Source organism: Scyliorhinus canicula, chromosome 15, assembly GCF_902713615.1.
Source record: "Scyliorhinus canicula chromosome 15, sScyCan1.1, whole genome shotgun sequence".
In the NCBI taxonomy this organism is placed as follows: Eukaryota; Metazoa; Chordata; class Chondrichthyes; order Carcharhiniformes; family Scyliorhinidae; genus Scyliorhinus; species Scyliorhinus canicula.
This window is the reverse complement of record NC_052160.1, coordinates 74,305,962-74,331,365: the sequence shown is the minus strand read 5'-3', so window position 1 is coordinate 74,331,365 and position 25,404 is coordinate 74,305,962. Positions and strand designations below refer to the sequence as shown.

The following is a 25,404-nucleotide window of genomic DNA, read 5'->3' as shown; positions in this document are numbered from 1 at the left end:
AAAGTTGTGAAGGCTTCATTGATTTTTTTCTGGCGCAGCGACTATATGCCTGCTGCTTCTTTTTTTTAACAAACCATTTTATTGAGGTATTTTAGGCATGTAGAAAAAGTGACATTGTACAATACCAAAAAAAAGAAGTCAAGACACAAATTAAACATAGTGCAAACCAGGGCTCTGTTCATGCAAGGACCTGCCTCAATATCCCCCAATTCTCAGTGCTCATTACCACCCCAGTTTTCAGTACCCGGCACATGACATCTGCGAATCCCTGCCACTACCCTCGAGTTTAGGGCATGACCAGAACATGTGTACACGGTTAGCCGGCCCTCCGGCACATCTAGCACACTTGTCCTCCAGCCCAAAGAATTTGCTCATCCAGGCCACCGTCATGTGGGGCCGGTGCACGACCTTAAACTGGATCAGGCTGAGCCTGGCATATGTTACATTCGTGTTTACTATGCTCAGGGCTTCTGCCTAGACACCGTCCTCTTCCCACTTAAGCTTCAGACCCTCGGTCTGCGTATTCTTAACTCCCATTAGTTCCTTGTAGACGTCTATGACTCTACCCTCTCCCACCTCTCCCCTAGAAACTACCCTGTCCTGCTTCCCTTTGGCGGGAGACGTGGGAATGACGGCGCCAGTCTGCGTACAAAATCCCGCACCCTAAAGTATCTAAAATCGTTCCCCCTCTCCATCCCAAACTTCTCTTCCAGATCCCCCATCCTCACAATCCCCGCCCTCCTCCAAAGTCCATGTTCCCTGGGGTAAATCAGTGGTTGCCGCAGATTGGGGTCCACACCAATGTTCTTGCCTCCCCGACATGCCTCCTCCACTGGCCCCAGATCCGAAGAGCCGCCACCACTATCGGGCTGGTGGAGTACCGTGCTGGCGGAAGCGGCAGAGGCGCCATGACCAGGGCTGCTAAGCTAGTACCCCTGCACAAAGCAGCCTCCATCCGCTCCCAAACCGACCCCGCACCCACCTTATCATCGCTATGTTGGCCGCCCAGTGATAGTTGCTGAAGTTCAGCAATGCCAGCCCCCCTTCTCCTCTGTTCCTTTCAAGCATCACCCTCTTCACCCGCGGGGACTTCCCTGCCCATACAAATCCCAGAATAATTTTAGTCAGCCTCTACCGTGGGCAGCACGGTAGCATTGTGGATAGCACAATCGCTTCACAGCTCCAGGGTCCCAGGTTCGACTCCGGCTTGGGTCACTGTCTGTGCGGAGTCTGCACATCCTCCCCGTGTGTGCGTGGGTTTCCTCCGGGTGCTCCGGTTTCCTCCCACAGTCCAAAGATGTGCAGGGTAGGTGGATTGGACATGATAAATTGCCCTTAGTGTCCAAAATTGCCCTTAGTGTTGGGTGGGGTTACTGAGTTATGGGGATAGGGTGGAGGTGTTGACCTTGGGTAGGGGGTAGGGTGCTCTTTCCAAGAGCCGGTGCAGACTCGATGGGCCAAATGGCCTCCTTCTGCACTGTAAATTCTATGTAATTAAAGAAGGACCGCGGGATAAAAATGGGGAGACACTGAAAAACAAACAAGAACTGCGGGAGAATCGTCATCTTAACAGTCTGCACCCTCCCTGCCAATGACAGCGAGAGCGCATCCCACCTCTGGACCTCCTCCCTCACTCGTTCCACCAGTCGGGACAGGTTGAGCTGATGCAACCTGCCCCAGTCCCATACCACCTGAGTCTCCAAATATCGGAAACTCTTCCTCCACTAGCCTGAACGGCAACCCCTTCAGCCTAAATTATAAACTATAAAGTAGTCTGTTGTCGTCCTGTTCGTCCTTGCACTCTCCTCTGGGGCCTGATACAATAGCCTAACCCAGTCGATGAACCCCGCCCTGAACCCAAACCGTCCCAGTACCTCCCACAGATAATCCCACTCGACCCGATCAAAAGCCTTTTCAGCATCCATGGCTACCACTATCTCTACCTCCCTACTCTCCGGGGGCATCATAATCACGTTGAGCAGCCTTCTTAGGTTGGCCACCAGCTGCCTCCCCTTTACAAACCCGGTTTGGTCCTCCACAATTACATCCGGTACACAGTCCTCAATTCTAGTCGCCAAAATCTTGGCCAGTAACTTGGCATCTGCATTGATCAAAGAGATCGGCCTGTATGACTCTCAAGCCTCCGGGTCCTTATCCCGTTTCAGAATGAACAAGATGTGGCCTGCGACATTGTCGGGGATAAACTCCCTCTGTCTCTTGCCTCATTAAAGACCCTGACCAGCATTGGCCCCACTATCCCGGCAAATTTTTTGTAAAACTCCACCGGACACCCGTCCGGCCCTGGAGCTTTACCCGACTGCATGACCTTCAGGCCCCCCAATTCCTCTTCGATCCTGACCAGGGCTCTACAGCCTTGCCTGTAGTCAGCACCCCAAATTCAGCCTGCAGCCTCTGTCATTTCCTGAGTAACTCTGGCCCCGAGGATTCCGCGTTACTCCTGTCCGTCCGTAGAATTTCCTTAATCAGTCGGTCCGTCTCTGACCTATCTATCCTGTCCCTGTACGCCCGGATTGAAATCGGCTCCCCTCTCACCACTGCCTTCCGTGCCTCCCAGAGCATCGCTGCCGAGACTTCTCCAGTATCGTTCACCTGCAGGTAATTCTGCATGCATTTCCTCAGCCTCTCACACACCGCCTTGTCTGAGAGTAATCCAACTTCCATCCTCCATGGTGGGCGTTGAAAGCTGTCCTTACAAAACTGCAGGTCTACCCAGTGCGGAGCATGGTCCGATATGGCAATTCCGAATATTCTGCCCCCACCATTCCGGACAGCAGGTTCCAACTGACTACAAAGTAGTCAATTCGTGAATACACCTTGTGGATGTGGGAGTAGTACGAGAACTCCCTCGCTGTCGGCCGGCTAAATCTCCACGGATCTTCTTCCTTCTCCCCCCGTTTGCTCCATGAACCCTTTCAGTTCCTTTGCCGTCGCTGGCAACCGGCCCGTTCTTGAACATGACTGGTCCAGGCTCGGGTCCAGGACTGTATTAGGGCAGTCGCCGATGATCAACGTACGCGAGTCCAAGTCGGGGATCTTCCCTAGCATCCTCCTAATAAAATCCACATTGTCCCAATTAGGGACATACACACTGACCAGGACTACTCTCGCCCCTTCGAGCTTACCCTTCCACCATAACGAACCTGCCACGCCCATCCACGACTGTGCCTTCCACCTCAAATTGTACCCTTTTATTAATCAGGATCGCAACACCCCTCGTCTTAGAATCAAGCCCCGAATGAAAGACCTGACTCACCCAGCCCTTCCTTAACCTAACCTGGTCTGCCACTTTCAGGTGCGTCTCCTGCAGCAAGACTATGTCCACCTTCAGAACCAGCAGATGCACAAACACACGCCCTCTTTTCTGGCCCGTTTAACGCTCTAACATTCCAGGTGATCAGCCTGGTTGGGGGGGGCACTTCGCCCCATCCCCTTTCCTTGGCCAGCCCCCCAGCCATGTGTCGCGCTTCATCTGGCCCGCCTCCTGACCGGCTCCACCCATGACCTCCCTGTTGCCATGCCTAGTTTCCATCCCCATCAGCAGAACAGCTCCCCCCCCCCCCCCCCCCCCTCCCCCCCAGCAACACCATCCTATCACCTAACCCCTGCTCTAATTTAACTATATGCACACCCCCCACCTCGGCCTCCATTGACTAGCTGTACACAGCTAGCCTGGGGCTCCCAGCCTCGGCACCAGCCCGTCTCCCACCCATTGTTCCCAGTCACCCCTCCCCCGACCCATCCATACCACTTCTCCAGATCAGCAAAAACTCTATATAAGTCAGAAATAACCCCCACAATGTGGGCAGCACAGTAGCATTGTGGATAGCACAATTGCTTCACAGCTCCAGGGTCCCTGGTTCGATTCCGGTTTGGTTCACTGTCTGTGCGGAGTCTGCACATCCTCCCCGTGTGTGCGTGGGTTTCCTCCGGGTGCTCCGGTTTCTTCCCACAGTCCAAAGATGCACAGGTTAGGTGGATTGGCCATGATAAATTGCCCTTGGTGACCAAAATTGCCCTTAGTGTTGGGTGGGGTTACTGGGTTATGGGGATAGGGTGGAAGTGTTGAGCTTGGGTAGGGTGCTCTTTCCAAGAGCCGGTGCAGACGCGATCGGCCGAATGGCCTCCTTCTGCACTGTAAATTCTATGATAATATGCATTAACTTCTATGATAACAATAGCACAATTCAAGTTAAACAAGAAAAAAAAAGAGATAAGAAATAACAGTCCTTCCCATACAGGCACAGAGAAAGATTGCACAAATTTCCCCTGATGCAGCCATTTTAACCCAACCCAACTGTTTTCTTTATTATTTTCCCCCAGCCAAACTCCAACTAATCAAAGAGCCCAAACAGGAAACATTCAGGTAAACCACGCAAAAAGCACGCAAAAGAAAAACACATCCCTACCACCTTCCAACCCCCTAAAAAAGTTGAAAAAAGAAACAACAAAAACGGACCCAAACATGCAGGCAATTTTCAAAACGAGAGAGACACCACATATACTTAAAAGTTCTAACATGAGTCCAAACGTCCTCAGCTCAGGGCCAGGTCTTGCTTCTTAACAAACACCTCTTCGGGTTCCTCAAAATAGTGGTGCTGACCCTCATTCGTAACCCACAGTTGCGCCGGAAAAAGCAGCCCGAATTTCACCTTGTTTTTATACAGCATCTCCTTCACCTGCTTGTAGCCTCCCCTCCTCCAGCCCACCTCAGCGCTCAAATCTTGGTAAACACGCAGGGTGGTATTGTCCGAAGTACAGCTTCGTGTGCTCTTTGCCCATTGCAGCACCCGTTCCTTGTCCAGGTACCTGTGAAAGTGTACCACCATCGCTCGTGGGGGACCCCCTCGTCGCGGCTGCCTCACCTGCACTCTGTGTGCCCTGTCCACCACTGGTGGGCGCGGGAACACCTCGTTCCCCAGCAACTTCTGAAACATACCTTCCACACATCTAGTCCGGGAGGCCCATGATTCTCACGTTCTGCCGGTGAGATCTGTTGTCCAGGTCCTCCAGCCTTTCCAGAAGCACTTTTTGCTGGTCCCTCAGCCTCCGAATCTCCACATCCGCCACCGTTTGAAAGTCAGTCTGCTCCTCCATTGACTTCTCCAACTGCTGGAGCTTCTCAGCCTGATCATCCAGCCTTTTTCTCATCCGATCAATCAACTTCTGTAGCGGCTCCAAGTTGGCATGCTTCAAAGCCAAAAAGCCCTCCTGCATGGTCTGCAGCAGCTGCTCCATTGTGGGCTGGACTGTCGGCGCCTTACTCTGAACCCCAGCCATGTTGATCTCTCTCTCAGCCTCCACTGTGCCCTCACTCGACCACTTCTTCTGCTGATTACGGTCCCTCCGGCTTCTTAGGTCCGTACAATTCTGTATGGGTCCTGTGCCTGAGTACTATTGCTTTCCAGTTCCGCGCTCAAAAGCGCAAAGAGGTCGGCGGGGGGGGGGGGGGGGGGGGGGGGAGGTCCAAAAGTCCGACCGAAACGGGAGCCATCAAATGTGCGACCTACTCCCTCATAGTCGCCACCGGACGTCATCTGCCTGCTGCTTCTGGCTATAACCTGAAGTATTTCCCTTGTGGCTCCCTGCTTTCTCAGCTGGTGAGCCACCAGGTGGCTATCTCCATGTTCATAAAAGGTCCCCGTATATGGCGGAGTTGGTGCACCTTTCCTGGTGGAGAGCCGGTCGAAGTCCATGGCAGTTTTTTCTCTCTCTCAGCAGTTTCATGGTTTGGGCCACAGAGTATCGCTGATCCACCTCCAGTATGGAGTCAGCTGGCAGTCCTCTCCTTCCTGTCTTTGCGCACCTTAAATGCAATAATTTCCCCCCTGATCAATCTCTTCAGCGTCTCCTAGAATGTGGAGGATGAGACATCCCCATTCTGGTTGCTGGTTACTTATGGGTCAGCCGTACTTATCTCGTGGATGCGCCCCTGCACTCCGGGATTTTCCTTTGTTTGGGGATCATTCAAGATGGCCACGATGACAGTACTTTCCACGTGGCAACATTCCTGTGCTAGGGGGTTTCCCCAGGTCCAGGGGCCAACCAGGATGGCTGTCTTTGCCATTCACTCCATGTGGCAGGGCCTGTGCCCTTTGGGGTTCTCCTTTACTTCGGGGTCCACCAAGGTGGCTGCTGCTGCTGTTTTCTCTGCCACCATGTGCGACCTGTCGTAGCGAGCTTTCTGCCCATCTCCCGCTTCCCCTTCTTGGGTCTGTCCTTCCCTCTTGACTCTCACGCCCCCCCCACCACCTAACCCTTCTGCCAGGCACTCCCTCCCTGTCAGGAGCTGTGGCGCAGCCCCCTTCGCCCATACTTCTCTGCACTGACTTGCCGGCTAGTGTGGTGTCCCTCCTCCCAAGAGCGATCCCTGTCTTCTATCTCTCTTTCCCCCCCCCCCCCCCCACCCCATCTGCCCGTACCTATTTCTGCCCCTCTCCGCTATCATCCCCTCCCTCCTGGGACTCGAAGATAGGTCAAATGCAAGGCAGTTTTGCCCTGTGTAAATGTCTTTTTGAAGTGAATTTGCTTTCACTGCTGGCGCTGTTGCTGCTGCCATCCTAGACCGTGTCCACCACCAAACCTGTCTGGCTTTGGGCGGTGGGTTGAAGTAGAATTCCTTGAAGGCTACCCACAGTTTGGCCAGGTACAGCATACTGAACCGCATTCCACTCGGCTGTGTTAAATTCAGTGCACCGCTTGGCCAAGTCTGCTCCAATGTCCTAGTAGACTTATTGAATGGCCTTCCAACTGGCAGGACCGAGTGTGCCTTGCCCAGTTCAGGATCTTTTCTTGATCTTGGTATCGGTGCAGCTTTGCCAGTGCGGGCCCTGAATGCTCCCCCGCTGTAGGTTTTGGCTGGAGTGACCTGTAGACTTTGCCTATCTCCAGGGCTTTGGGAAAGCTCTCCTTTCTGACCAGGTTACCCAGCATCTGGGTTACATATTCCATGGAGTTCCTGTTCTCGATGCCCTCCAGCAGGCTCACTATATGGACGTTTTGGCGTTGTGACCAATTCTCCTGGTCCTCCACCCTCCCCTTCAGTGCCCCTTGCGTCGCCACCAACCTTGCCACATCTGTTTCCAGGGAGGCTATTTGGTCACTTTGGACGGTCACCCATTTCTCCTAGGTCCCTGATTGTTGTCTCCTGTGCCTCCAGTTATCTGTTTTTTCCAATGCCTCCTTGAAGGGAGCCAGCTCATCTGCAACTGCTGCCTTTAATGTCGCCACCATTTCCAACTTGATGGCGTCCTTTGTTTCTGAGCCCCTGTGTCATAAGGACCATCCACTTGTTTATCAGTGGATAGTTCGACGTGAATCCCGGCGACCCAGCCCGCTTGGATGTGACCGGCTGCAACTCACTCCTCATGCTCACCGTCATCCTGTTCCTCCTCTTCCAGGCTTTTGCTGGCCCTGCCATCCTTTCGGATCATGTAGTTATTTCCCGGCATTTTCGGTAGTTGCAGCTGTCTTGTGAGAGGCTGGGGTGAGAATTCAACAGGTTTGATGGGCTATTTAATAATAATAGTAATCTTTATTATCACAAGTAGGCTTACACTGCAATTAAGTTAGTGTGAAAAGCCCCAAGTTGCCACATTCCGGCGCCTGTTCAGGTACACAGAGGGAGAAATCAGAATGTCCAATTTACCTAACAGCATGTCTTTCGGGACTTGTGGGAGGAAACCGGAGTACCCAGAGGAAACCCACACAGACACTGGGAGAACGTGCAGACTCCGCACAGACAGTGACCAAAGCCTGGAATCGAACTTGGGACCCTAGTGCTTTGAAGCAACAGTGCTAACCACTGTGCTGCCGTGCCGCCTGTTCTCGATGCCCTCCGCCAGGCTCACTATATGGAGGTTTTTAGGTGCGACCGATTCTCCTGGTTCTTCACCCTCCCCTTCAGTGCCCTTTGCGTTGCCAACAATCTTGCCGCTTTTGTTTCCAGGGAGACGATTTGGTCACTTTGGTCGGTCCCTGATTTTTGGCTTTGTGCCTCCAGTCATCTCTGTTTTCTCCAGTGCCACCTTGAAGGGAGCCAGGACGTACAAAAGTGCTGTTTTTCTGCATTCCCAGGGGAGAGCCACCTTCCCTGCGTCCACTCAGCACATCCCGCTCACCGGAATCATTGGTCAAATTTGATAAGCCATCAAAAGTTCCTTGTTGCTCTTGTATTCATAAGGATGTACTTTTCTTGTAAACAAATGGGTTGTGTGCTAAAGCCTGAAAATAAAATGCTTTTATTACTGATTTTTAAATTGTCACAAATTAGCTTTTTGTCATTTTCTAGGCCATGGAACACCTTGAAAGTTTTATTGTTGATTGTGACAGAAGAACCGACATTGCAAAGAAGCGTTTGGCAGAAACACAGGAAGAAATCAGTGCTGAAGTAGCTGCTAAGGTACAGTCCACTTTACCTTGGCTTGATTAAGCATTTTCATTGTCTGTTCATCTGTATGATAATATGAATAGTAAGTCAGTATGATGTGTTTGTCTCAATCAATATGAATGATCAGTAGTTTTCCCCCCCCCCCCCATCTGAAACGGGGAAATATTTAAATTGGGCTCCAATTCTAGCTGCTTCAAATAAAAGGTTATTCTGCCCATGAGCTTTCCCGTGGACTTCCACTTCAGAAAAGGCATCCAGCTTGCTACTTGATGCATAGTGCTTCTCCCTCTCATACTGTTCAAGTATTTCTTCAAACATCTGGCTCAGCTCCGGCAGAGCACTGGCATCTTTACAATCCATTTGAAAGAATCTTAACTATGAGTACTTTTCACCAAAACCATCAAGCAGGCATGATACTTTGAGGGTTGGGTAGGTGAACGGTTTGGAGGCTTGTGTGCTCCTTCCGACATCTCAACAGTGCTCTCTGCATTCCTGATTAATTTGTTCGATGTGTTCCCTGCCTTTCCGGATGAGTTTTGGTTTGGTCAGTCACGAGGCAAGGACTTACACGAGTCAGCATGGATGTTTGATATCTTGAACTTTGAAGACATATTAAAACTTTTCAGCTCTCTCCCCCCCCCCCCCCAATAGCTTGAAGGACAAATGTATTTATAACTGTGGTTTTTATCAGCTATAATTGTATCAGAGAACTATAGCAAATGTTTGGGAGTGAATTAAAACAGTTTAATTTGTTGAATTAATTTACTTAAAATCTATGTGGCTTGCTTTGTAGTAGCTCTGAAAACAAAAGTTGCAGCAGAATACTTTGTGAGTGAATTATACAATAGACTTAATCTACAGTCTACTTGTTTTTTACGAGCTGGTATTTAGCTTGCTTTCATGAACCTTCTCAAAGTATTTAGCCAACGGCTTCTAACTACATAAAAGGGTACACAAAATATGTGGCATTGAGCACTGTTGCAAAAGGTTGGCATTCTTTATTCTTGGTGTAATAGCCTGAAGTTGTAAGATTTTGCATTTTTTTTGTACAGGCTGAAAAGGTGCATGAATTGAATGAAGAAATAGGAAAGCTTTTGGCTAAAGCTGAACAACTTGGAGCTGAAGGAAATGTAGAAGAATCTCAAAAGGTTATGCAGGAAGTAGAAAGAGTGCGGACAAAAAAAAGGGAAGCAGAGGTATGTACCGTATTGCAATTAAAACAAAAATCAGTTAGTGGATAGCTGAGAGTTGGAACTGATGTTGTACTCTCACATTTATATTTCCTGATAGTATGGATACAGGTGAACAAAACATGCAGACTATCATATGCCTATACTACTATAATTGACGTTTTCCTCCATCTGGCTCTTATAATTGTTTTTGCACACCCAATTTCTAAATTTGCAGATTAGGAGATGGCACATTTTGGCAGGAAGATTGTTATGTGGAAGGAACAAGTCAAGCTGGGATAGAGGTGTACAAATTCATCAATCACAAAGTTTAAAAAAATATATTTTTTTGCAAAATTTTTATAACAATAACAAACAAAACAATAATAACATAAACAACATGGTAAACTAGACATTTCCCACCCAACCCCTTCTGTACATCTCTTAACCATATTGCACCTATCCGCACCCCCCCCCCCCTCTCAGAATGCTGCTTCTGCCGACATTTTAATTTTCCCCGAGAAAGTCGACGCACGGCTGCCAATTCCGAGAGAACCCCAGCATTGAACCCCTCAAGGCAAACTTTATTTTCTCCAGTTTGAGAAACCCAGCCATGTTACTGTCCCAAATCTCCACACTTGGGGGCTTCGAGTCCCTCCACATTAAAAGGATCCGTCTCTGGGCTACCAGGGAGACAAACGCCAGAACGTCGGCCTCTTTCACTCCCTGAACTCCTGGGTCTTCCGACACTCCGAAGATCGGTACCTCCGGACTCGGCACCACCCGCGCACCTACCACCTTGGACATTGCCTTGGCAAAGACCTGCCAGAATCCTCCAAGCTTCGGGCATGCCCAAAACATATGGGCATGGTTTGCTGGGCTTCCCGCACCCCCCACACATCTATCTTCTACCCTGAAAAACTTGCTACCTCGCCGCCGTCGTGTGTGCCCGGTGTACCATCTTAAACTGTATTAGACTGAGCTTAGCACATGATGAGTAGGAATTAACCCTGCTTAGGGCGTCCGCCCACAGACCCACCTCTAACCCCTCACCTAGCTCCTCCTCCCGCTTGTCCTTCAATTTCTCCACCGGGGTCTCCTCCACCTCCAACAACTCCTGATAGATATCCAACACTTTCCTCTCCCCCACCCAGGTACCGGACATTACTTTGTCCTGTATCCCCCCGTGGCAGGATCAGTGGGAAAGCCAACACCTGTTTCCTCAAAGTCCCGGACTTGTAAATATCTGAAACCATTCCCCGGCGGCAGCTTGAACTTGTCCTCCAGCGCCTTCAGACTGGGAAAACTCCCGTCTATGAATAGATCTCCCATCCGTCTAATTGCTGCTCTCTGCCAACTTCAGAACCTGCCATCTATCCTGACTGGCGCGAACCTGTGGTTATTACAAATCGGGGTCGAGACTGATGCACCCTCCACCTTCTTATGCCTCCTACATTGCCCCCAGATCCTCAATGCTGCCACCACCACCGGGCTAGTGGAGTAACGGGTCGGCGAGAACAGCAGAGGTGCCGTTACCAGTGCTCCCAAACTGGTGTCTTTGCATGACGCCGCCTCCATCCGCTCCCATGCCGACCCCTCCCCCATTACCCACTTCCTAATTATCGCTATATTCGCCGCCCAGTAGTAGTTGCACAAGTTTGGCAGCACCAACCCACCCTCCCCCCGACTGTGCTCCAATTACATTTTCTTCACCTGCGGGATTTTATTTGCCCATACAAAGCCCAAAATAATCTTGTTTACCCGCTTGAAAAAGGCCTTGGGGATGAAGATGAGGAGGCACTGGAAGACAAACAAACATCTGTGGATGACCGTCATTTTCATGGTCTGTACCCTCCCCGCCAATGATAACGGGAGCAAATTCCATCTTTTAAAGTCCCCCTCCATTTGCTCCACCAGCCGGGTTAGGTTGAGCCTGTGTAATGCCTCCCATTTCCGAGCCACCTGTATTCCCAGGTAGCGAAAGTTCCTCTCTACCATCCTGAGTGGCAGCTCCTTCAATCTCCACTCCTGCCCACTTGCCTGGATCACGAACAATTCACTTTTTCCCATGTTCAACTTGTACCCCGAAAACTTACTAAATTCCCCCAAGATCTGCATAACCTCCCCCATCCCCTCCACCGGGTCCGAGACATAAGAGCAGATCGTCCGCGTGCAGCAAAACCCGCTGCTCCATCCCCCGCGAACCAGCCCGTGCCACCTCCTTGATGCTCTCAACGCCATAGCCAGAGTGAACAGCAACGGGGAGAGAGGGCACCCCTGCCTCGTCCCTCGTTGTAGCCTAAAGTACCCCGACCTCAGTCAGTTCGTGCACACACTCGCTGCTGGCGCCTGGTAGAGCAATCGCACCCATTCGATGAAGCCCTCCCCAAACCTTCCCAGTGTCTCCCAAAGATACTCCCACTCCACCCGATCAAAAGCCTTCCCGTGTCCATCGCAACCACCACCTCCGCCTCCTGTCCTTCTGAGGGCATCATAATTACATTCAGAAGCCCCCGAATGTTAGCATTGAACTGTCTACCTTTAACAAATCCGGTTTGGTCCTCCCCTATCACCCCCGGGACACAGTCTTCTGTTCTAGTGGCCAAAATCCTAGCCAGCAGCTTGGCATTACGTTCAAAAGCAAGATCGACCTATATGACCCACATTGCTCCGGGTTCTTCTCTCGTTTAAGGATGAGCAAAATTGAGGCCTGCGATATCGTTGGGGTGGGGGGAGGATCCCCCTCTCTTTAGCCTCATTAAAGGTCCTCATCAGCAGTGGGCACAACACCTCTGAGAACTTCTTATAGAATTCTACCGGGTAACCATCCGGCCCCGGAGCCTTGCCCGACTGCATGCCCCCATGTCCTTTAACAATTTCCTCTGCTTCAATTGGGGCCCCCAGCCCCTCGACCAGATCCTCCCCCACCTTCGGAAACCTCAACTGATCAAGGAACTGCCTTATCCCTTCTACACCAGGCGGGGGTTCCGACTCATATAATTTGCTATAAAATTCTTTTAAAATGTCGTTCACCCCCGCTGGGTCCAAGACTATGTTCATCAATCACTAAAAGTTGCACCACAGGTTAGCAAGGCCATTAAAAAAAACAAGCACTCACTTTAATTTCAAGAGAAATGAAAAGTACGTTTTTGTGCTAAACTTGTATTGGACCACAACTAGACCTTGAGAACCACGCTACCCGAGTACTGTGTATAGTTCCCTTCGCCATATTTATTAAAAGCATATACGTTCCAAAAAAGAGTTACATGGGTGATACCAGGAACGATGGTAAATATATCAGGATAGAATCAACAGACTGGGGGTCTCTGTTTTAAAAAAAAAACCAGGAAAAGGAGTGACTCATTTTTTTTTTCTAACAAGCAATTAGCTTGTTAGAAGAATGGACACTGGATGCCAAGAAAACTCCTTACTTTGTTTTTGGAATAGTGTTACATAAATGTTCTCTAACACTCTGGATAAAGCCTTGTCTAAAGGTACTTGGTATTGTACTTCTGTGTTTGTCTCTTGCTTGGATTTGCATAGAAGCTTGTTGACATCAATATTGGCGATTCACCATTAGAACATATTAGGATATAGGGAAAGTCAGAACAAACTCAAACAGAAAGTGAGGAGGACTAAAAGAGGCCATGAAATGTCATTGGCAAGCAAGGTCAAGGAAAAGCCCAAGGCCTTTTATCCATATACAAGGAACAAGAGGGTAGCGAAGGAAAAAGTAGGCCAACTCAAGGACAAAGGAGGGAAGTTGTGCTTGGAGTCAGAAGAAGTGGGTGGGATCCTTAATGAGTACTTTGCATCGGCATTCACCAAGGAAAGGGACATGATGGATGTTGAGGTACACAAGAAACAGGACAAATCAAGCCCAGGCAATTGCCGCCCTATCAGTGTAGTCTCCATCATCAGCAAAGTAATGGAAGGAGTCATGAACAGTGCTATCAAGCAGTACTTACTCAGCAATAACCTGCTCACAGATGTTCAGTTTGGGTTTCGCCAGGGTCACTCCTGATCTCATTACAGCTTTGGTTCAAACATGGGAAAAGAGCTGAATGCCAGAGGTGAGAGTGACTGCCCTTGACACCAAGGCAGCATTTTACCGAGTATGACATTAAGGAGCCCTAGCTAAACTGGAGTCAATGGGAAAACTTTCTGCTGGTTGGAGTCATACCTTGCACAAAGGAAGATGAATCGTGGTGGTTGGAGGTCAATCATCTCAACTCCAGGACATAACTGCAAGAGTTCCTCAGGGTCGTGTCTTCGGCCCAACCATCTTCAGCTTCTTCATCAATGACCTCCCTTCCATCATAAGGTCAGAAGTGGGGATGTTTACGGATGACTGCACAATGTTCACCATTCGTGACTCCTCAGATAATGAAGCAGTCCATGTCCAAATGCAGCAAGACCTGGACAATATCCAGGCTTTTTAAAATTTAGTGTACCCAATTATTTTTCCGATTAAGGTGCAATTTAGTGTGGCCAATCCACCTATCTTGCACATCTTTGGGTTGTGGGGGTGAAACCCATGCAGACACGGGGAGAATGTGCAAATTCCGCACGGACAGTGACCCAGGGCTGGGATTTGAACCCGGGTCCTCAGCGCCGTAGGCAGCAATGCTAACCACTGTGCCACCGTGCTGCCCCTCCAGGCTTGGGCTGACAAGTTACATTCATGCCACACAAGTGCCAGACAATGACCAAGAGAGGATCTAACCACTGCGCGTTGATGGCATTACCATCGCTAAATCCCCCACTATCAACACCCTGGGGGTTATCATTGATCAGAAACTGAACTGGACTAGCCACGTTAATTCTGTGACTGCCAGCGCAGGTCAAAGACTAGGAATCCTACGGTGCGTAACTCGTCTCCTGACCCCCAAAGCTTGTCCACCACCTACAAGGCACAAGTCAGGAGTGATGGCTAATGGGGATAGGTGTGGATTTAGGTAGGGTGCTCTTTCCAAGAGTCAGTGCAGATTTGATGGCCAAATGACCCCCTTCTGTACTGTAAATTCCATGAATTCTATGAAGAGAGGTTAAATAAACTCGGTCTCTGTTCTCACTGGAATGACGGAGGTTGAGAGGCAACCTGATAGAGGTCTACAAGATTATGAATGGCATGGACTGAATGGATAGTCTGATGCTCTTTCCTAGGATAGGAGAGTCAAGTACTAGGGGGACATAGGTTTACAGTGCGTGGGGAAAAGTTTAGAACAGATGTGTGAAGCAAGTCTTCTTACACAATGGGTGGTAAATGTATGGAACGTGCTTAATAGGGAAGTGGTGGGAGCAGATACGATAGTGGCATTTAAGGGACATCTAGACAAATATATGAATATGGTGGGAATGGAAGGATACGGACTCCGTAAGTGCAGATTGTTTTAGTTTAGGCAGATACCATGGTTGGCACAGGCTTGGAGGGTCAAAGGGCCTGGTCCTGTGCTGTATTGTTCTTTGTTCTTTATGATGGAATACTCTCCACTTGTCTGGATGAGTGCAGCTCCAACAACACTTCAGAAGCTCGACACCATCCAGGACAAAGTAGCCTGCTTGATTGTTCCCCCTTCCACAATCATTCAAACCCTCCACCACCGACAAACAGTGACAGCTGTGTGCACCATCTACAAGATGCATTGCAGTAACTCATCAAGATTCCTTAGACAACACCTTCCAAGCCCACGACCACTTCCATCTTGAAGGACAAGAGCAGCATATACCTGGGAACCCCACCATCTGGATGTTCCCCTCCAAGTCACTGACTTGACTTAGAAATATGTTCACTGTCACTGGGGCAATATGCTGGAACTCCCTCTTTAACAGCGCAGTGGGCATACCTACACCTCAAGGACTGCAGTGGTTCAAGAAGGAAACTCAGTACCACCTTCTGAAGGGCAACTGAGGATGGGCAATAAGTGCTGGCCTAACCAGTGACGCCCACATCCCGTAAATGAATTGTTTAAAAAAAATAGCTGGGGCCTTAACAGATATCTTTGCATCATCTTTGACCACAGGCAAGATTCCGGAGGACTGGAGAATAGCCAATGTTGTCCCTTTGTTTCAGAAAGGAAGCAGGGATAATCCAAGTAATTATAGGCTGGTGGTGAGCCTGACGTCAGTGGTGGGAAAGCTGTTGGACAAGATATTGAGAGACAGGATTTATTCACATTTGGAGGCAAATGGACTTGTTAGTGATAGGTAACATGGTTACGTGCGGGTAGGTCATGTCTTATCAAAATTAATTGATGTTGGAAAGGCTGTGAATATCACCTACATGGACTTTGAAAAGTTCCCTCATGGCAGACTGGTACAAAATGTAAAGTCCCATGGATAGATGGATAAAGAACTGGCATGGCAACAGGAGACAGAGAGTAACAGTGGAAGGGAGATTTTCAGAATGGAGATCTGTAACTAGTGGTGTTCCACAGGGATCAGCGCTGGGACCACTGTTATTTATAATATATATATATATATATAAATGATCTGGAGGAAAATGTAAATGGCCTGGTTAGCAAATTTGATAGGTGGATTTGCAGATAGTGAAGGGGACTGTCGGAGAATACAGCAGAATGTAGCTAGATTGGAGAGTTGGGCCGAGAAATGGCAGATGCCGTTAAATCCAGACAAATGCGAGGTGATGCATTTTGGAATGCTAAATTCAGGAATTATACAGTAAATAGCAGAACCCTTAGGAGCATTGATGGATGTGGACGTTTAGTGTCATAGTTTCATGAAAGCGGCAATGCAGGTGGATAAGGTGGTAAAGAAGGCAAACGGTATGCTAACCTTCATCGGCCGGGACATTGAGTACAAGAGTTGGCAGGTTAAGTTACAGTTGTGTAAAACTTTAGTTAGGCCACATTTGGAATATTGCGTGCAGTTCTGGTCGCCACACTACCAGAAGGACGTGGATGCTTTGGAGAGAATTCAAAGAAGGTTTACCAGGATGTTGCCTGGTCTGGAGGGTGTTAGCTAGGTGTTAGGAGGAAAGGTTGAATAAACGCGGGTTGCTTTTGTTGAAAAGACAGAGGCTGAGGGGAGACCTGATTGAGGTCTACAAAATTACGAGAGGTATAGACAGGGTGTAGTCAGATGCTTTTTCCCAGGGTGGAGACTCAATTACAAGGGGGCACAATGTCAAGGTGAGAAGGGGAGGTGTGCGGGGAATGTTTTTCACGCAGAGGGTGGTGGGCGCCTGGAACGCATTGCCAGTGGAGTTGGTGGAAGCAGGCACTATAGTAACGTTTAAGATGTATCCTGATAGACACATGAATGGGTGGGGAATGGAGGGTACAGATCGTTTGGGCAATAAGTAGTAGGTCTAAATAAGGAATCTGGATCGGCACAGGCTTGGTGGGCCGAAGGGCGTGTTCCTGTGCTGTAATGTTCTTGGTTCAAACACCAGTAAGCCTGAGCAGTGATTCATTATAAAAATAAATTCATGAAATTTGTTACTTCAAATCTTATTTCTTGAAATTCAGCACAGGTTATGAAAGACATAATTTAAGAGAAAAAGACTGAAAGATGAATCCAGAAACAGTTTAGTTGAGGAAACGTTCAGTTGCTGATTTTCTTTAATCTGATGGTTTGACTTGATTATTTCAAGGTTGCCTAATCTTTATTATTTAAACTATAAACATCTAACTGATTAACTTCAAATCGTTTAATTTGTAATTTAAAAAAAATTAACATCAGAATGTAGGTGTATCCGTAGGAATATCAGAACAGGATTAGTGCATCCAACCACTCGAACTTGCATTCAGTGAAATCGTGACTGATCTGTAATCTAACTCCATATACCTGCCTTTGGTCATATACCTAACAATTTAACAATCTCAGATTTACAATTTATAATTGTTATTTGTGGAAGGGAGTTCCATCGTTTGTACACAGAAGTGTTTCCATTATTTGCTGCTTAAAGATTTGACTTTAACTTTTACAATAAGACTCCTAGTGTGAGATCCCTCCCCCAACCAGCAGATGTAATTTCTCACAATCCACCCTATCCCTGAACAGGCGCTGGAATGTGGCGACTAAAGGCTTTTCACAGTAACTTCATTTAATGCCTACTTGTGACAATAAGTGATTTTCATTTCATTTCATTCATTTCATCTGTTCCCTTAATATCGTAAACTGCAACCAAATCATTCCTCAACCATCAACATTATAAGACGAGATGGTGGTAATGTGACTGGGCTAGTAATCTAGAGCCCCAAGCTAATACTCTGGGGGCATGATTTCAAATCCCACCATAACACCTATGGAATTTAATTCCATTTAAGAAATCTGGAATATAAAGCTAGTCTCAGTAATGGTGACCAGGAAACTATTGATTGTCAGAAAAAACCCCTGGTTCACTAATGTCCTTTTATGGAAGAAAATCTGCTGTTCTTACCTGGTCTAGCCCGTATGTGACGCCAAACCGCCCCCTGAGTTAGTAAGCCATTCAGATCAAGGGCATTTAGGGATGGGCAACAAATGCTGGCCTTGCCAGCGATGCCCACACCTCCCTGAAGGAATAAAAATAAATCCTAAATTGGGTAATCTCTCCTCATAATTTAACTCCTGTCTCTATATTATTTGGCAAACCTGCACTGCACTCTCTCCTATTTCATCATATCTTTCCTGAGGTCTGGTGGCCAGGAGCCAAAGTACTCTGGGAGTGGTCTAACTTGGGCTTTGTATAGCTGAAGCACAACATCTTACACCTTGTATTCTGGTGCTCTATTTATAAAATAGTCATTAATCATCCAATTTTTTTATTTTATGTACATGTTCAAGATGTTTTAATTCATGCACTAGACCTCCAAGTCGCTTTGGATCTCTACTATTTTTTGCTTTTCCTCATTCTTTGGGGAAGAGATGTTTTTGTTGGAGTTTACCATCCAAATCCCAGCTGTTCCAAGGATTCACTAAATGACCTAGATGCGAGCCTAACAACACTTTATAATACAATATTGTCACTTTCCAACATGTTAAATGGATTTTCATGTCTCTGATCTTGCATGGAATCAAGACAGCCCCCAATGTGCAACAAACTCACTTCAGGAAAAGTTAAGAAATATAGTAAATGACCACTTGTTAAGGCTGATGGTTACCTTTACTACTAGGAGGCACACCAATGGAACTGAGAATACATTGGATCTTCTCGTTACACATCCTGCTTTGACGATATCTGTCAGGCTCCATTCTAGGATAAGTGACCTCTCAGCTGACCTGGGTGAGTATTGCGTTTAAGGCACAATTGCACCGTAGACTACCAAGAAAAGTGCCAGAGTGGAAGCGTATCAATTTTGTAAGAACCAAGTTGCACAGGTGACAAAACAGTTCTCAATAACTCTCCTGAGACCAACACAGTGGACAAGAATTGGGCGGTGTTTGCAGAATGTGTAAATCTACACACTCCTCACAAAACGTAATTTGGAAAGAAGAGTACTCCTTGGTTTACAGGGGGGGTCTCGAAATGAAGGAGAAACTGTATACCCAGACTAAACATACTTAGTGAAACGACAGTCCTTTGAAGAAAGAGGAAGTCTGGATTAGTTCCAAACTGAAGTGAACAGGGATATTCACTGTGCAAAATGTAAATATGAAATGGAAATTTGAGTTGTGTGGCACTGCTGCCAAATGAGATAGCTTCCTCACAGATCTCGCAACTTGTGGACAACCACGAGGTGCTGTGGGCCATCAGCAGCAAAATTTTACACGGCCACAATCTGTAACCTCATGGCCGGGCATATCCAACACTCTACCATTATCGCCAGTCCAGGGGATCAACCCTGGTTCAATGAAGAATGCAGGAGGGCATGCCAGGAGCAGCATCAGCCATACCGAAATATGAGGTGTCAACCCGGTGAAGCTACAACACAGGACTACTTGCATGAAACAGCAATACGAGTGATGGACAGAGCTAACCAATTCTATAACCAATGGATAAGATCGAAGCCCTGCAGTCCTGCCACATCTTGTTATGAATATTGGTGGACAATTAAGCAACTCATGGGCGGATAAGGCTCCATAAATATCCCTATCCACAAAGATGAGTGAGCATCAGTGCAAAAGATGAGGCTGAAACATTTGTAACAATCTTCAGCCAGAAATGCCAAGTGGATGATGGATCTCGGCCTCCTCCTGAGGTCCCCAAAGTCACAGGTGTACCCTTTAACCAATTTGATTCACTCCACATGATATCTTGAAGCGGCTAAAGGTGCTGGATATTGCCAAGGCTGTGAGCCCGGACAATATTCTGGCAATAGTACTTCAGACTTATGCTCCAGAATGAGCCAGACCTAGCCAAGCTATTTCCAGTACAGATACAACACTGGCATCTACCCGACAATTTGGGAAATTGCCCAGGAATGTAACCGTACGCAGTAAGCAGGACAGATCCAACTTGGTCAATTACGGCCCAACTTTCCACACTCTATCATCTGTAAAGTGATGAAAGGTGTCAGCAACACTACGTTCAACTGGCACTTAGCAATAACTTTTTAAATGATGCTCAATTTGTATTCTGCCAGGGCCACTCAGCTCCTAACCTCATTGCAGCCCTGATTCAAACAGGGACAAAAGAGCTGAATTCAGAGGTGAGAATGACTGCCCTTGAGGTCAAGGCAGCATTTAACCACGTATGGAATCAAGAAGCCCTCAAAACTGGAGTCGGTGGGAATTGGGGAAAATTCTCTGCTGGGTGGAGTCATACCGAGTTCAAAGGGAGATGGTTGTGGTTATTGGAGGTCAATCATTTCCACTCCAGGACATCCCTGCAGGAGTTTCCCAGGGTAGTGACCTCGACCCAACCAACTTTAATTGCTTCATCAGCGAATTTCCTTCCACCGTAAAGTCAGAAGTGGAGATGTTCACTGATGTTCAGGATGCACAATGTTCAGGATCATTTATGATTCCTCAGATACTGAATCAGTCCATATACAAATGCAGCAAGTCCTGGACAACATTCAGCTTTGGGATAACAAATGGCAAGTAACATTTGTGCCTCAAGTATCAGGAAATGAATATCTCCAACATGCAATAATCCAGCCATCGCCCCATGACGTTCAATGGCACTAACATAGCTGAATCTCACACTATCAACATCGGTGGGGGGGCGGCTACCATTGACCAGAAACTTAATTGAACTTGCCATATAAATACTGTGGCTACAAAAGCAGGTCAAAAGCTAGGAATTCTGCAGTGTAACTCACCACCTTACCTCCCCAAAGTCTGTCCACCATCTGCAAGACACAAGTCAGAAGTGTAATGGAATTTTCTCTACTTGCCTGGATGAGTGCAACTCTAACAACATTCAAGAAGCTTACCATCATCCAGGACAAAGCAGCCCGCTTGATTGTCACCCGATGCACCATAAATCATCCACTTCCTCCATCACTGACGCACAGTAGTAGCAGTGTGTACTGCCTATAAGATGCACTGCAGGACTTCACCAAGGCTCCGAAGACAGCATCTTCCAAACTTCTTCCATCTAGAAGGACAGGAGCAACAGGGACATGAGAGCTCCACCACCTGCAAGTTCCCCTCAAAGCCATCCACCATCATTACTGAGCGATATATCACCATTTCTTCACTGACACTGGGCCAAAATCCTGGAATTCCCTTCCTGACAGCACTGTAGGTGTACCTACACCACATTCAAGAAAACAGCTCATCACATCTTGGCCGCAAGGGATGGGCAGTAAATGAAGGCCTCGCCAGCGAAACCTACATCCCATAAAACTGGCAAGGGCACAAAAATATTGGAGGTACATTTAAATCAAAAAGTGAGGATAATTCTGCAAGTGGAGGATAATTCGCTATTGGACGAGGACAAAAAAGCTGAATCTTTAAATTCGCAATTTCAGAGTATCTTCAAGGAAGAAATTAGGATGAATCTGTGGAATGAGGATAGCCTTACAAGAACATGCCTGATCTTCTAGTTACAACAAAATGTGTTGAGAAACTCTTCCATAACATGTATCCAACAAAAGCTTTTGCTGATGCCATCTCGACCCACTTAAAACTGCAGCGTATGAGTTTGCATCAATGTTGGTACATTTCTCAATGATCTGCAGCCTTCAAAATGGTCAAATCTTCCTTTGAGTAGAACATTGGATAAAGTCTCTTCCAAGTCTCCCACAACAAAGCGATCCTGAATTAATGTGACTTTATATTCTATATTCTATTTTCTCAGCAAATCGAAATGGGTGAGATAGCTACACTCTTATCTTTTCTTTGGTGCACTTAGTGAATTTTGTTCGCTCTGGAAATGGTGTACCTTTGAAGACAAAAATACATATCAACGGGTTTGATGACTTCAGAAGTTATTGTGTTTTTGTTTATGCCCTGTCTGAGCTTTAGTCGTCTGCACTACCTGCCGTGTAGAGTAAGTTATTGACCTGTCCCTTGCTAGTCTTCTCTGCTAGTCCTGAAGCTGTTCTGCACCTGGTGCACCTGTCATGCCAGTTCTGCCACTCCTCCACTAGATCTGGGCCTTCCACAAAGTTGAAGCCCTCTGATAAAGGTAGGGTTTTCTGCATAGCTTCTCTTTTAGCCTATTCTGGAGTTCTGTTGAAGATTTTCCTGTGCTGTCCTTGTCCTGCAGTCGTTTCTCTCGCTGCTCGTTGCAGTTTCTGGGATCGTCACCGGGTTCTTCTTTCGTCATGTTTTCTGCTACCACCATCTGTTACCATCGTCGTGGGCATAGAAAGGATTGTTCATAATCTGCATTTACAGATACAGCTGGAGTCAAGCCTGTTGGTAAACACAACCTTTTTAATTGAACATTATATAGAACATAGAACAGTACAGCACAGAACAGGCCCTTCGGCCCTCGATGTTGTGCCGGGCAATGATCACCCCACTCAAACCCACGTATCCACCCTATACCCTTAACCCAACAACCCCCCCCCATAACCTTACTTTTTAGGACAGTACGGGCAATTTAGCATGGCCAATCCACCTAACCCGCACATCTTTGGACTGTGGGAGGAAACCGGAGCACCCGGAGGAAACCCACGCACACACGGGGAGGACGTGCAGACTCCGCACAGACAGTGACCCAGCCGGGAATCGAACCTGGGACCCTGGAGCTGTGAAGCATTTATGCTAACCACCATGCTACCGTGCTGCCTATATTAACCACATATTACAGATTCAGTAGGAACTACACATTGAACTATCTCTCTCCATGTTCTGTTGTCAGGTGATCTTACATCACTGATGATATTGACCATATATTTACATGATTAACTATTTATACTGCTACCACCATCTTCTTAAAGGCTAAAAATTAGGGATTAGCAGTAAATAGTGGCCTATCCAGCAAATCCTCATCCTTTTGAAAGAATAAATTAAAAAAAATAACTATTGGCAGCAGTCCCATCAACTGCCGGGAATAACTCTGGAATTTCTTCCTTAACCTGTCCACACCTCTCCTCCTCTTTCCACAATTAAAATGCAATTGAATTCCTTCCCCTTTGACTAACCTTTTGACTGTCTGACCTAATATTACATTATGATGTTGTGCTCCTACTATTCTTGTGAATCATGAGACATTTTACAATGTTGAAGAGATGGGTGAATCTCGGGAGAGGACCAAATCGGGCTTCACACATGGCCAATTGCACTGGCGAGGCCTCAACTAGGCACCGATTAGTACTGATCTGCAGACTGCTACCAGTCCTGATGGCCACTCGGGAGGGGGGTGTCTCTGTGGCCATTGAAGCCCTCCCCCAGGTGGTCGTGGCAGGCAGTTCCCTGGCACTCTCGCGATGCACGGATGCCCTCGCATTCTGGGTGAAAGGTTTGCATTCCCAAGGGCCGGGGCCTGAGGGGGATCATGCCCCTCAAAAAGGGTGTGTGGGGTGAGGGGGGGGGATATGGATGGTGGGGAGGGGGAGAGACAGTGAACGAGCATCATAAGGTTTTAGGGGTGAAGGAGAGGGGGTCTGAAAAAGGGGTGGTACCTCAGCGACCCCTTGGCGGAGTATCCTCACTTGGGAGTTGGGGGGGGGTACTGCCCACTTCTACAAGGGATCACATTGCCTGTGGGTGGGGGCCCCACATGCCCGTTTAGAGATTGGGGCACCATTTCAATCTTGGTGCCATCAGCACATTTACTGACCCACCCTTCAGCCCCCTCCTCCAAGTCATTGATAAAAATCACAAATAGCAGAGGACCCAGCACTGATCCCTGTGGTACACTGCTGGTAACTGGTCTCCAGTCTGAAAATTTTCCATCCATCACCACCCTCTGTCTTCTATGTGATAGCCAGTTACTTATCCAATTGGCCAAATTTCCCACTATCCCACACCTCCTTAATTTCTTCATGAGCCGACCATGGGGAACCTTATCAAACGCCTTACTAAAATTCATGTATACAACATCAACTGCTCTACCTTCATCTACACACTTAGTTACCTCCTCAAAGAATTCAATCAAATTTGTGAGGCAAGACTTACCCTTCACAAATCCGTGTTGACTATCCCGGATCAAGCTGCATCTTTCCAAATGGTCATAAATCCTATCCTTCGCGACCTTTTCCATTAACTTACCGGCCACTGAAGTAAGACTAACCGGCCTATAACTACCAGGGTCATTCCTATTCCCTTTCTTGAATAGAGGAACAACATTCGCCACTCTCCAGTCCTCTGGCACTATCCCCGTGGACAGTGAGGACCCTAAGATCAAAGCCAAAGGATCTGCACTCTCATCCCTTGCCTCCCAAGAATCTAGGATATATTCCATCTGGCCCAGGGGACTTGTTGACCCTAAGGTTCTTCAAAATTGCTAATACATCGTCCCTCGGAACATCTACCTCTTCTAGCCTACCCACCTGTATCACACTCTCATCCTCAAAAACATGGCCCCTCTCCTGGGTGAACACTGAAGAAAAGTATTTATTCAACGCCTCCCCAATCTCAACTGACTCCATGCACAAGTTCCCACTACTGTCCTTGATCGGCCCTAACCTCACTCTGGTCATTCTTTTATTTCTCACATAAGAGTAAAAATCCTTGGGGTTTTCCTTGATCCAACCCGCCAAGGATTTCTCATGCCCCCGCCTAGCTCTCCTAAGCCCTTTTTTTTTAGCTCATTCCTTGCTACCTTGTAACCCTCAAACGACCCAACTGAACCTTGTTTTCTGATCCTTGCATACGCTTCCTTTTTCCTCTTGACAAGACATTCAACCTCTTTTGTGAACCATGGTTCCTTCACACGGCCATTTCCCCCCTGCCTGATAGGGACATACCTATCAAGGACACGCAGTATTTGTTTCTTGAACAAGCTCCACTTTTCATTTGTGCCTTTCTCTGACAGTTTCTGTTCCCATTTTATGCTCTCTAATTCTTGCCTAATCGCATCATAATTACCCCTCCCCCAATTATGAACCTTGCCCTGCCGTATGGCCCTATCCCTCTCCATTGCAATAGTGAAAGACAACGAATTGTGGTCACTATCTCCAAAGTGCTCTCCCACAACCAAATCTAACACTTGGCCCGGTTCATTACCCAGTACCAAATCCAATGTGGCCCCACCTCTTGTCTGCCGATCCACATATTGTGTCAGGAAATCCTCCTGCACACACTGGACAAAAACTGCCCCATCCGAACTGTTTGGCCTATAGAGGTTCCAATCAATATTTGGAAAGTTAAAGTCACCCGTGACAACTACCCTGAGACCTCCACACCTATCCATAATCTGTTTTGCAATTTCTTCCTCCACATCTCTATTACTATTTGGGGGTCTATAGAAAACTCCTAACAATGTGACCTCTCCTTTCCTATTTCTAACTTCAGCCCATGTTACCTCAGTAGGAAGATTCC

At 47.6% G+C, this 25,404-nt stretch overlaps 1 protein-coding gene across 7 annotated transcripts in view; it reads left to right on the top strand.

Annotated features, from left to right (window-relative positions):
• The window catches only part of luc7l (LUC7-like (S. cerevisiae)), a 74,897-nt gene that overhangs the window by 28,348 nt on the left and 21,145 nt on the right, over positions 1 to 25,404 (top strand). For all 7 annotated transcript variants that reach the window (XM_038820312.1, XM_038820313.1, XM_038820316.1 and 4 more), the window contains 2 exons: positions 8,309 to 8,419; positions 9,460 to 9,603. In XM_038820312.1, the coding sequence (XP_038676240.1) occupies positions 8,309 to 8,419; positions 9,460 to 9,603 (255 nt within the window). The remainder of the gene's footprint in view (positions 1 to 8,308; positions 8,420 to 9,459; positions 9,604 to 25,404) is intronic.